At 45.1% G+C, this 13,478-nt stretch overlaps 1 protein-coding gene across 6 annotated transcripts; it reads right to left on the bottom strand.

Moving 5' to 3' along the window:
• Positions 1-2,367: 2,367 nt before the first annotated feature.
• Positions 2,368-5,961, bottom strand: LOC308356344 (T-cell surface glycoprotein CD1a-like). 6 transcript variants are annotated; one of them, XM_080825246.1, is made up of 6 exons: positions 5,806-5,961; positions 4,933-5,199; positions 3,960-4,238; positions 3,484-3,762; positions 3,063-3,153; positions 2,368-2,927 (listed from the first exon to the last, which is right to left on the bottom strand). In XM_080825246.1, the coding sequence occupies exons 1-6, from the start codon at positions 5,864-5,866 to the stop codon at positions 2,834-2,836; spliced, it is 1,071 nt and encodes a 356-aa protein (XP_080681372.1). In that variant the 5' UTR covers positions 5,867-5,961; the 3' UTR covers positions 2,368-2,833. The 6 variants fall into 6 exon arrangements, with proteins under 6 accessions (XP_080681372.1, XP_080681374.1, XP_080681371.1 ...); XM_080825248.1 differs by having other exon boundaries at positions 3,063-3,090; XM_080825245.1 differs by having other exon boundaries at positions 4,891-5,199; positions 5,806-5,958.
• Positions 5,962-13,478: the final 7,517 nt, after the last annotated feature.

Here is a 13,478-nt window from a genome sequence, read left to right as displayed (position 1 = left end):
TCTTTCCCCTCCACCGACCACAGAATCAGACTTTGTGGAACCTGTGTCACCTGGAGCAGGTACCTGGCCCTGAACCATCACTCTGGGTGAGGATTAGTGGCATCTGATTGGCCTGAAGAGCAGGTTGCCTGTCTATCCTTCAGCCTATCTCCTTGTCAAGGATGCTTTCTCCTGATGGCCTCAGACTGATCAGAGCACAGAGCTACACGAGGGTGGAGTCAACCAGTCAAAAGCCACATGGTGGCCCTGTGAGGGTGACAAGTAGACTAGAAGTTAGAGAACCAGCCAAGCAGTCTGATCCAGTCAGAAAGATCACAAAAGTCCCATGATTTGCTCTTTCCTTTCCCTTATTTCCACTTTTGCCAAGTCTCCCATTTCAAAGTATTTTTTTCCAGAAATATTTACATGCACAGGACTGAGACCATGCATGTGGTTCCTTTGAACATTCTCCTGCCCTGGTCTCCTCCCTCAGCCCCTAAACAAATTAGAACTAAGTTCCTTTCCCCTAGATCAACGCACATATGCTCCTATACAAAGAAACTAGAAACACAATGAAAAAGGTAAACAAATCAGGAAGGTAAAACTTTCAAGCTCTGAAGGCATAGAAGACATTTCCCTCCCCACTACTTGACATTCAAAATGCCCCAGCTGCATGGTTAGGGCTTGAAAATGGTTTGTTGAGTTAATTAATGAATCTGAGAGTAACAGAGATCCAGCCATGGATTTCTCCACTCTCGCTGCTATGGGTGTCATCAGTCACAAAGTGTCCATCTTCATTATACATGGAGTCTGTCTGTGCTGATTGGCCTACCTGCTAATGTCGATCTGTAACCCCCAGACACATGCACTCACCACTATTTGTAGAAGCAGGGACAGAGGCCTGAAATATATGATCCACCTTATGTGTTGCCTGGTGAGACTGAACCAGATGTCCCTCTGCCTTCCTATGTTAATTCCCACACTGTAAGCACATCTTGTTCATGGTCCATTTGGTGCCACATTTCTTAAATTACATAAAGTTTCTTGGTGATTTCAGCATTTAAAAAGGCTGTGAAGGGGCGCCTGGGTGGCTCAGTGGGTTAAAGCCTCTGCTTTCGGCTCAGGTCATGATCCCAGGGTCCTGCTTGTGATCTCTGTCTGTCAAATATATAAATAAATAAAATCTTAAAAAAAAAAAAAAAAGGCTGTGAAGCCCAGAGCTGCAGGACTGACTGGTTCCTAAGCACAAGAAGGTGGGATGTGACTCATGACAAAACACTTATGTAGGTAAGACTCGCTCAGGTTTCCAATGCAGAGCTGTGGACCATAAGGTCAGAGGTAATGAATTATCAATGCAGTAAATCTAAGAAAAGGAATAGAACATTCATGACATCTATATGGAGCCATACCAGAGAGTGCTAAAATAACATCTAAGACACTAAGATAATACCACAGAAAAGGGGGGAAAGAATCTCTATTTGTGGCTTCATGAGATGATGACTGTTTCTTGTTTGTTTCTTAAAGCATCATGGACAGCATAGCTGTGGGGCTAAAACCAAAGACACTGGTGATCACAGTACATGATGTGGAAAGTGTTACACTTCTGAGCTAATATTTCAGCATTGGGAATATGGCACGTGGTGAATTATTTGGAATATATATATATATATATATATATATATATATGCTGTTTTTAATCAGAAACATATATGAATCCAGGCTGTGTATTCATCAGTCACCAAATGTTATAAGCAGAAGCTCCTAGGAACCCAGCCCCAGATCTCCCCCCAGGCGCAATGGCTCACTGTCACTGACTGTATCCTCATGACTGTAACACAGCAGTCATGAATGTCAGGAGGCACAGTATGCCCTCTCCCTGCTGGATCCCCATTCATTCCTGAGCAAAATACTCCTGCTTTCTTTCCTGGAATGTGTCATTTCTGTTCAGAGACCCCCTTGCACTACTACCTCTCAGGCATCATTTATATCAGTGCCTCTCACATTTTACGCATCTGTGAATCCCTTGCGGACTTTACTAAAAATGCAAATTGTGATTCAGGGAATCTCTGCTGAGTCCAAGACCCTAAATTTCTAACAAACTCCAAGGTGACAACTCTGCCACTGTCCCTGAGCCTCACAAAGAGCAAGCATCCTGCCTTCCTCTTTTTATTCAGAATACTTGGAGCACCAGATCCACTCCAATAGGGGTCTGCAATAAATAACAGGAATGCTTACAGGTAAAACTGAGTTTCTTCTCAGAGGCTCAGAAATGACACAAGTCATTGTGAGTGTCAAGTCCCTTGGCCAAATGAGAAGATGTTTCACAAGAAGAGCACCAGACATCTTAACTACTATAAACATTTCAGGAAGGAAAAGAAGACAACCTATAAATTTGACAAAAATTCAACACAGGTTTTTATTAAGCATGTATTCCATGCAAGTGAGACACCTTACCAAGGATACTAATAGTTAAAAAAATATATATATATATGAACTTTGATCTCAATGGGCCTAAGAATTAGAAGGAGAAAAGGCACCTCACTAGGACCAACATTGGGTAGGGCTCAGAAATAGATTTGCCAAAGTGCAAGTAAAGGTTGTGAGAATTCTCACCAGGCAGAGACTGCTTCCACTAGTGAATCAGGGAAGACTCTGAACAAAATGACATTTGATGTCTGATGTCCCATGGAGGTTCTGGGACTTTTTTCCATACGGAGTTAAATTTTGAATTTTAAGGTCTCAGAATCAGGTCACAACAACAAATCCTGGTAAATTACACTGAGCTTATATTGACAACTGGTCATCAAGCAAAAATGAAAGACAAAGTTGCACACAGAGAGTTGCAAGCACATCATCACTGAGTTGGGTTTAGGTAAGTACTGGAGCCTGGGCTGCTGGGATCTTGCTCAGAAGGGAAGCCAGTGCACTGGTATCTCCACTGTGTTTTCCTGGGAGGAACAGAGGAAGAGTCATTCTGCAGCAGTTGAAGGTAAGGACGACAGGGGGGAAGGCCACTGGGAGCAGGAGGGTTGAAGACAGCCTGAAAGGTAGGAAAGAGCAGGAGGGTGGCTCTAGAGACTTACCAGCGCTTCCAGAGCCACAACGTCAGACCTGCCAGAAGCACCAAGGGCACCATCACTGCCAGGAAAACCAATCCCTTGGAGTGGGGCTGCTCTATGGGTTTGGCACACAAGGAGTATCATTTCCCATCCACCACAGGTTGACCTGCACCTCCCTGGTCCTTTTTGCTCCTGTCACCCTCTGCCTTACCAACTGCCCTTCCTCCTTTCACTTCTCCCATCCCTCCTCAGAGATGGGCCTTCACCCAATAAGATGCATCCTCCCACATCCAGAGGGCTTCTACTCTTAGTTCTCCATTCCTTGGTTTACTGATTTTAGTCATTTTTTTATCTGGAATCCCAGCAACCCAAATTTTTCATCTGGTTCTCCTCTGCTTTAGCACCACCTTCCCGCTTTCCCAGGTGGGTCCCAGCTCTTTCTTACCCCAGTAGAGGACCATGTCCTGGCCTCCTAGACTGCTGTGCCTCACCCGGCAAGCCAGGCCAGTTGCCTCCCTGGCTTTCACATCCAAGGACACCTGAAGATACCATGTCCCATCAGCATGGGGCAGGACATCACCTCGCTGGGTGCCCTGTTGCTCCTGCTCACCACGCATCCACATCACCAACAGAGGCTTTGGGTAGAACCCAGAAACATGGCACACCAGCAGGAGATGGCCAGGACCCGGACTGGGGCCAGTGGACAGCCAGGCCTCTGGTCTCACTGCAGACACAGAACAGGAATTCACAGCCTGAGGATAGATCTTCACATCACTTTATATAGACATATTTCAAACCTCTAGAAACCTGTCACCATCCTCCCCTCTCCCTCTTGGCTCCTTCTCACCCTGAATTTGAGGGAATGGTGCATATGTATGAGTGCAGAGTAGAGAATTCATGGAGGGAAGGAGCAAGACTGACCTTGCCGCTGGAGATCTGCCTTTCCTGCGTCAAGAAGACCCAAGAGGAACTGGGGGCAGGTGTCACTGAAAAGTGTGTGTATTTCTTCATTGATCACATGGTCCTGATTGAATAGTTTGCAGACCTCTTGAGCCCTACTTCCTCCCTTTGGAGATGGCCACCATGTCATGTTCTGGAAGCTCGTGAGATCTGCCCCTTGATAAGCAAACTTCACAAATCCTACTGATGCTTCCCCAAAGTGTAGCTCACAGCCTTCTGCCAGCTGTACCTGAAATGGATCTGGGGAAGGGAATTTGTGAGTTACAGGACAGGGGGTATGAAGGACATGAAATGAGATGAGTAGAACCATGGAGGCCTGAAGCAGAGGGGAAAGTTCAGGAGATTGGAGGGAATGGAGCACAGTTTGGTTTGAGGGGAGGCTCAAACAAAGGGGAAGTGGTGGTCACTAAATGCAGAGGAAGCAGTGAATGATTGAGGAAGGAACAAATGTTGGAGAAGATACATGAAGGGTGTGGGTAGAGAATAGGAAAGGGCTCAGTAGAAGACCTGGAGATAAAAACAGTCTAGGACGAAGAGAGTACAGTGCAGTACAGGGAAAACACAGACATAATTTGCTGGTGGGATTGAATAGGGAGAAAAGCACAGCCCAAGGAGTCAGTCACAGAGTGACGGAACAAAGTGTGCCTGGTTGAAGGCCAGGGAAAGTGGTGGTCGCAGGAGACACTAGTGAGAGGCAGGAGAGCACAGCCTATGGTCACTGAGATAAGTGGGAAGTAGCAGAAGATGTGAAGATTTTCAAGAATCAGGATCTTGCTTCTACCCCCTGCCCAGAGGTTGTGATTCAGATTTATGATAGGGGAGATGTGAGTTTCAGAAGCCAGTGGATGCTGTTTCCCAGAGGAAGAAGGAAGTCAAGGATACCTACACACACCTGCCACCTCTGTCCCTCCTTCCCTGAGGGAACTGAACTCACATTCAAGCTGCCAGTGTCTGACATGGTCTTGAAACACCTGACGAAGTCCAATGGAGTATGCATAGAATAACTTTTCCAATTTCATCAGCTCCACGTTGCTCCAGTTGCCTTTGGACCAAGGCCACAAGAAAATGAAAGCACCAGTCTTGTTGTCCCAGCCATGAGTCTGTATTTCATCCAGCCAAGCTGAACCCAGACTTTGTGTCCAGGAACGGTTGTAAAAGGATACAGTCAGGGTAATTTGGAAGGAAACTGGCTCCTGCACAGCTGTGGCAAAAGTAAAGATAGACTTTGGAACAGAGGGCATTGGGAAGGACAGAGAACAGAGAAGGGGCCTGGGAGGGGAACAAAAATCTAGATGACAGAGAAGCCATAGTTGTCCCAGGAGACATGTGGTGCTCCAGAGCCCCAAGTTTCCTACCCACCCTTCAGAAGAGCACACGGCCCTGGGATTAGGGATGCTCTCAGGAAGGAACCAGGCTGGTACTTTCCCTCCCCGGCTATTTGGTGGAGACTCACTCCACAAGTGGTCACATATGCTTATACATAAACACACTTACGAACTCATACAAACTTACACAACTTTACACACTCTTATACAAACAAACATACACAGATACATATGTACATGGACATACAGACACAGAGACATACATATAAACATAAACACAGACAGACACCCACATGTATACATACATTGACACATGTAAAGATGCACACCTATACATGAATACACAAACTCCTATGTACCTACATACACATATGCACACATACGAACAGATACACAGGCACAGGGACACACATCACACACACAAAAAGGCACACACACACACACGCACACTCTTATACCCACTGGGCAGGGCCAGATCTCACCATCTTTACTGTCACCACTTGGGAGGAGAACCACCAGCAGCACAAGTTGCAGGAACAGCATTGTATTTGCAGATGTTCTTTCTGTCTCTTACAAAGTTGGTCTTTGATGGTTGTTCTAACAAACCTACCCCACAGACAGCCCTCTCTTCTGACTTCCTTCTCCACTCGCAAGCCTTCCTTTAGTCTCGCAACAATGCAAATGTGCTCCTCCCTCAACCCTGGATACCTACTCAGACTCTTACTTCCCATCCTGGTCTGTCCCCTACTCTGGCTTCCGACTTCTCCCTGTCACCAGCTTCCACCCTACCCCCATCCCCCAATTCAGGTGGTGTGGAACAAGTCTTGTGTAGCATGGAAAAGTCACCCCACTTCTCATGCCCATTCTTCTCATCCAGACAGTAACCCTTGAAAATCCATGGCTCCCAGCACCCAGCCCTGGGCCCTGCTGTCACTCTGCCCTCCTGACTTTCTGACACTCTCTGTGTATTTCTTTCCCTATCTCACCCCCACCCCAGCTCATTCACATTCTGACTTTTCACTGCTTTTGTTAAAAAAACAAATCAATCAGGTAACTTTGGAGTTCTAGTTGGTTTTATTAAGTGACTCAAGAAGTGGGCCACATGCCACCTGGTAGGTAGAGGGGAGCTCTGAAGAGTCCTGCAAATGGGAAGTTTTTAATAGGAAGGAAGTTGGTAAAATAGAAAGGAGTGTTTCAGGGAAGGTCACCTTCTCTTGGTTAGGAGCAGAGGAGGGGGTATTATCATGCAGATGACCTCCCCTCCTTGAGGGTGGAGAGCCCATGTAACAGAGCACCTTCTCTAGTCAGCTCTGTTACAGCACCCCATGTAACAGAGTTGACTAGAGAATTCCTCACTGACCAGTGAACATTTCTGAGGGAGGTGAGAAATGTAGTGAGGTTAGGGATGAAACAAGTTTTGGGGACTTGACCGGGCCTGAGGCACCATTTTGGTCCCAAGAGTTCCTTTTTAAAAGTTGCTCTATTTGATTGTCCAGATTCCCCCATGATTGCTTGTGGAATGGTATCAGCAACCAGCAGTCTGCCATGGTTCATAGGGAGGAGCCAGTAGCCATCACAGAGACCACAGGACATTGAAATAGCTGAAGAATACCCCCCTCAGTCAGACCCGTATTAATATATGTTTACTCCCCTGTCACTTAGTAGCAGCCTGAATTCAAGCACTGTGCTACAGTCATGAAGATACAGTGTTCACAGTGCAATCACTTTATGCAAGGAGCTTTTAGTCTACTTGGGAAGAAAAACCATAAACTGAGAACTAAACATCTTGGTGTGCTGAGTTTTATTATAATGTGCCGACTCTAGACAAACACAGCTCTGCTGGAACAATATTTTCTAGATTGGTGATCCATGGTGATGTTTGCCCACTCATTATCTTTTTTTTTTCTCTTCTTCCATTTTTTTTTTATTGTGTTATGTTAGTCACCATAAAATACATCATTAGTCTTTGATGCAATGTTCCAAGATTCATTGTTTACGTACAACACCCAGTGCTCCATACAATACGTGACCTCCTTAATACCCACCACTGGGCTCACCCATCTCCCCATCCCCCTCTGCTCTAAAATGCCCAGTTTGTTTCTTGACTCACTATTTGGCCTCACGTATTTCTACTCCCTTGTGAACTGGATTGCCACATCTAACAGAGGGCCTAGCATGAGGTTCATGCTCAATAATTCTTTCTGAATGATTGAATAATTCAGTTCAGGTATCTGATTATTCTTAATGATTACAGAGATTTTCAGCATAAAGTTTTTTAAGCATCCAAAACTTTTAGCTATCTTACTTGATGAAATGAATATTCTACTCAATTTTCTCTAGAATAAAACCATATGCTAATAATCATGAAGTTTACACAAAGAGTCCTGCCATGTATCTCCTATATTTGCCATATGAAACCATGAAAACTTGAAGTGAGGCCAGTATTCTAGAGTCCTGTATCCAGATTCTCTTCTTACTGTTCCTGCTTTAATGTTCCACGCTTGTCTTATCATGAGCTGGCCTCTGCTGGACATGGTGCCCTTCCTCTTTCATAATGTTCTTACGTGTTTTATGCAACTTCAGTATTTGTGTGTGCTTCATATCATTGGAGCAAATGTGCCTGGGCTATTTGTCTTGTTATTTCTTGGCTTACAAGTAAACAGAAGTAATCTCAGGTTGTTAGAATGATATCTCTTGGAAAGTTCCAACTGAAATCCAGAAAGAGATCACTCTCACACTCAAGATGTTGAAAAGCTGAAGATGAAAATGACTTCTCTTGAATCCATCTGAGCTGAAGGATCAGGACAATTTGTTAACCCAAATTAAAGGGAAAGACCTTTCCTCCAAGGAAACTGAGACTGCAAACCTTGCTTTCTTGGAACAGATCCCAGATGCTCATGAAGTCAGAGAGAATAATTCAGCTAAAATTTCTAACAAGTTATTAAAGGCTAGCATGAGTACTGGGAACCTGAGATTCACAGACTTGGGAAGCTACTGTATCTCCAGGCTTCTCACACACCCCTCGAACTCACCAGGGGCTCCTGACAGACTGGAATCCAGGATACAGACCAGAGAACTGATTATACCTAGTGCAAGCCTGAGGCCAGAGAGCAGCTACTGCCTGAGAAGAGCAGGAAGGCCACCATCTCCACACAGAAAGAAGACTTAACTTAACTTAACAAGTGGGAAAGGCAGGGAGCCCCACTGCCTCAGGGCACAGGTGAAGCCATACTGCAGCTGGGGGGAAGGGCCAGTGGGTAAGGGACTGTAAAACACCCTGTCCTGGATTAAGAGATTCCACTGAGGGAAAGGTGGGGGACCCTTAGAAGTCCCATACCCCAAAACTGAAAATAAAATGCCCGGCTGAGAATGAGACTGAACCAGAGCAGAGCTAGTGCCCCACTCTCTGTCCCAAGCAGGCTAGCCAGCAGGTACCAAGAGCTGCTCTGCTGGTGGAGGGGTAAGTAAATGAAGATACCTCTCCATGAGGTTCTTCCTATTAGAAAATTGCAAGTCCAAAATGATCTCATGAAGTGAGTTCCCACACTAGGCTTCACACCCAATCTAAATAATTTAACCCCATTCCTCCAGAAATATGGCCTTCATGAGTCAGTGTCAGTACATTTTTCTTTCCATCAGAGCCAATGAGTCTGTCACCAGGGTCCTCTCCACCCAAAAGGCAGATGAGGTCATGTGAATGATAAGATCCCTTGCTCCTCCACCTAGAAAGCAGGCTGGCAGTTGGAACACTTCTCTTTTGCTAATAACTCCCTGGTCTCACTTTCTGTTTATAAAACATTCCATTTTGTACAACTCTTCCAAGTGCCTCCCTACTTGCTAAATGGGGGCTGCCAATTCATGCTTCAAATAATAAAGCCAATGAGATTTTCAAAAGTACACCATTAAAATTTGTTATTTAGCAGGCTTGGTGGTAGCACTGGGATCCAAAGTGAGCTTCCAGCAGCATTCAGGGACCCGGAGAAACACAGACAGGTACCCAGGTTCCCATGTTTCCAAAGACTGTGGGTAAGCTCCTGGATCTGAGCTCAGCTGTGTTGGTGCTTCCAATCTGGTTGGTTTCTTTGACAAGGAGGGTCAGCTGGAGCTTACGCCCAGAGCCACCTGCAGTTTTGCCTGGAACATGCTGAGTTGACAGAAGAGTATGCCCAAAGCCAAGTCTCCAGCCTTTGAGACTACAACTCCTGGGGGGGAAACCTCAGCGAGGTTGCCAGAGAATTGGTGATGCACATAGGACCTTCTTATGGCGAGATGCAGTACTGCTAGTATATTAACGTACATGTCTGTTGTCTTATTTTGTGTAAATGAAGGCTATTACTAGTGGGATCTCAGAGGTCAAACATCCCCAAAGTTGGTGGGTGCACGTCAAGCACTAAAAGGCTGTTAAAGCCCTCACCACCTCTAGAAGGCTCCAGAAACAGGATAAGTTGGTCACCAAATGGATTCACACTAGGTCACCTGCCAACCTCAAGAAAACTTCTGGGCAACAAGGTATACTATAACCTATGCACACCCCAACCCCACAGCCTGTCCCTTGTAGGTATTACCACAGCTTCAGAAAACCTAAAGGCTTAGTTTGGAGGGGATCCTTAAATTCCATAGAGTCAAGCATACCACCTTTGGGTGTGGAGGCCGAGAAAATCAAGGCCATCCCATCTCAGGTTTAGCCTTAGCATAAGTACAGCCATCTTAGCTCAGGCAGCCATCTCAGACCCCTGTGCCCAAGGGCTGAACTTTCCCCCACCCTGCTTTAGTAACCCCCACCCTGCTTTGGTTCCAGGAAGCCCCACCCTGCTTTAGTTCCAGAGACCCCCACCCTGCTTTGGTTCCAGAGACCCCCCCACCCTGCTTTGGTTCCAGGAATCCCCACCCTGCTTTAGTAACAGGAACCCATAAATACCCCTGCCTTAACTAAGCTCTGGGCCCAAGTCCCTACTCCGCTGTGCCAGGTATACTTGGGCCCAAGCTTAAGCTTGTCAAATACACCCTCGTGTGATTGCATCGGTGCTTGGCTTCCTTGGTGTTCTCTCAGACGTGAATATTCGGGCATAACAGGGTGCATCTGCTCAGTTCACATCTAAGGACTAGAGTCCTGGAAGTTGTAGTCATGGAGCAAGATTTTTTTTTTTTAATTATTAAAAAAAAAAAAAAACAAACAAAAACCTAGAATTACAGTGGCCCCTACAGGGAACATTCCACTTAGACCATTGTTCATTTAGGAAGTGCACTTGAAAGTAAAGGTTCTTAATTTCAATAAACAGAAATGAATGCCTGTTTTAATTGGCTTGCAGAAAATTCCAAGCATCAAGATTCAAAGATAGTCTCATCAGAAGATTCACCACAATAGTCTGATAAAAAAATCTAAAATGCAACAGGTGCCTAAGAGAAAAGAGGAAGGCTGACGTAGCTCCTACTACCCCTCTACCCTTCTTCGCCTGAGGACTCAGTCTAATTTTCCATCTCAACCACCCCTCCCCTCTAAATCACAGCTCCCTTTCCAACAAAACCTCCTGAGGTCACAGATGATTCTCCTCAGAGATCTTCTACTCCTTGATCAAAGACTGAAAAAAGGGCCGTGGCAAAATAGTTCTTTAACCTAGGTAGGGTTCTCCAGAATCATTTTAATAGATTACCTGTTGAGTCCAGTAAGTCGAGGAAATAAATGTTCACATTAAGCCCTTCCTTTCCAAATCCAAACCCATCAACTACTAATCCTTTCCTGAAATAACTATCTCCTTCCTGTTCATAGCCTTTGACATCCTAAGAGCATGGTTTGTGGCTTTCTGCTGCCTGAGATATGCAGGTTGTTGGTTCTTTCTTGGTGATCTTGGGGCGTGGCTCTAGATCTGCTAAAAGTAATACCTTGGTGGATGCCTCTTGGGTCCATAAGTTTGTAGTGCCGGAAATCTCTACTGTTTGTCCCAGCTACATCCTGATAAGATACATTTAAAAATTTAGTAACTCCATGATAGAAAACTAAGCCAAATTAAAACCTGATATTCAGAGCTTGATAGAAAATGTTTTAGGCCTCCTCTCCTCATTGAAAGGTATCCAGAGGGAAAGAAGACTTTCTCATAGGTGGATGGATATGTCAGTCCTTTGATACATTTCAGGCAATTAGGACATTCCTTGAGAAACTAAAAATACCTGTTCTTGTTTTACACATCTAGTCTTTATGGGGTGAGAAGTGTGGTTCCAAAAGCAATTCAAAGACCAAGGATCTTTTTTTATCTGAAACTCCTATATGTATTCTAACCATTCTATCCTTGAAAGATCAAGTCATTCTAGAAAGGGCTTGCATTTATTCTCTGAGTCTTTCAATTGCAAATATATAGATTTCTGCTTGGTTCTTCTCCAGGAATTCCTTTCAAATGCAAATGTTAAATCCTTATCAAGTACAAAATGAGAGGGGAAAACCCATTTAAAAAGTTGACTTGCCCAGGTTTTGGGGTGGCTCAGTGGGGAAGCTTCTGACTCTTTCTGGCTTATGTCATGATCTCAGGGTCATGATCTCAGGGTCATGAGTTTAAGCCCTGTCTGGCTTTGTGCTCAGTGTGTAGTCAGTGTGTGATTCTCTCTCTGCCCCTCTCCCTGCTTGTGCTAATTTTTTTTCTCTAAATAAATAAATAAAAATCTTTTTAAAAATTATTTAAAAATTTTTAAAACTGAGTAAAACTTGACTTGTCAAGGACAAATACAAATCTTAAGTGTCTTTACCACAAGTACCTTAAAAAGAGTCTTTAGCCATCTAGACAAATCATGTTGATTTATTCTGATGAGGGAGCAGGAGGCTGGCTGAGGACAAAGCAAAAGCTGGCACCTTGCACCCCATCTCCATCCACTCACCTGGGTAATATGTGTGACATTCCTCAGGCACCCCTGACTACCATAAATGAGAAACAAATAGTTAACTTGCAGAGATCACAATCCTGCAAGACAGGAATCTCCCAACTATCTTGATGTTAATGGCTTGCTAAAAGACAACATTAATCAAGCTGGAAGACCTCTGGTATCCCAATCCAGCACCTTCCAGCACCTTAGACCTCCTTTAGCATATGAAAACTCCATTCAAACCTCCCTTTCCCTCACCTTCCCCCAACCACAGGGTACATAACCTGCCATCCCTCACAACCCAGGGCAGCAGCTCTTCCTGCCCACGGGTCCTGTCCCCGTGCTTTAATAAACCACCATTTTGCACCAAAGATGTCTCAAGAATTCTTTCTTGGTCATCGGCTCCGGATCTCAGCCCACTGAATCTCACCTAGGTTCTAGAACTTCATCATATGGTGCCCGAATGTGGGGCTGTGAGTCTTTACATTTGGACTCTGAGCTTCAGTGCAAAATTGGTGAGTACTTTCTCTCTCCTTTTCCTTTGATCTCATTTCAGGGGCTTTTCAAGGAGTATGGTCTTATTGGAACATTTGCATGTCAATTGCTCAGGCTGTAATCCTCTAGCCCGTGGCTGTTCTATGGAGAGGAGAGCGTCTGCCTTTTGGCTGTAAGTTAGTACCCTGGCCGGAATGGCAATAAGACCCAGAAACTTGATACCCTCTCTTTATTCCTGTTCTTATATAAAGTTGTCTCTCTTGGGCACGGGACAGCCATCTAAGTCACCAGGACGGCTGCCAATCTTAAGACTCCCGTGTGAGGTTTCCTCCTGATTGATCTAATGTGATCCCCGACACATCCCTGGTCTAGCCACTTCTGGCAGAGAGACCTCCACTGGGAGCCAGCCGAAACCAGGATCCGATTGAATTAAAATGCAATTGGGGACCGTTTCCTGGGGAAGTTGGCTGTAAGGACCACATGTGTTGGAATGTCGCATAGACCATGATGGATTTCAGTCTTTACTGTTTCTTGTCAGTGTCTTCTACAGACTACTTAAAGCTACAAAATTGGGTAATTTCCCCTTGCCAAACTTTTCTAGTATTTCCATGGGTTAAAATGGCAAAACAGTATGCAGTTTTCAGTACAGACGATGGCATGGCATGACACAGTATTTTGGTCCATTCACCAGGCACCCATCAGCAGCCTAGGATGTGATGGGGAAGAGGAGGGATTCAGCACACCTCCAGGGCCTTTTACAGCAGGAATGCCTTCCCGGGGAAGGCAGGATGGTGATCAATATCTTGAGGGA

This window comes from Martes martes, assembly GCF_963455335.1.
Source record: "Martes martes genome assembly, chromosome: 15".
Taxonomy (NCBI): Eukaryota; Metazoa; Chordata; class Mammalia; order Carnivora; family Mustelidae; genus Martes; species Martes martes.
Note: the sequence above shows the minus strand (reverse complement) of the source record. Positions and strands in the feature narration are given on the sequence as shown.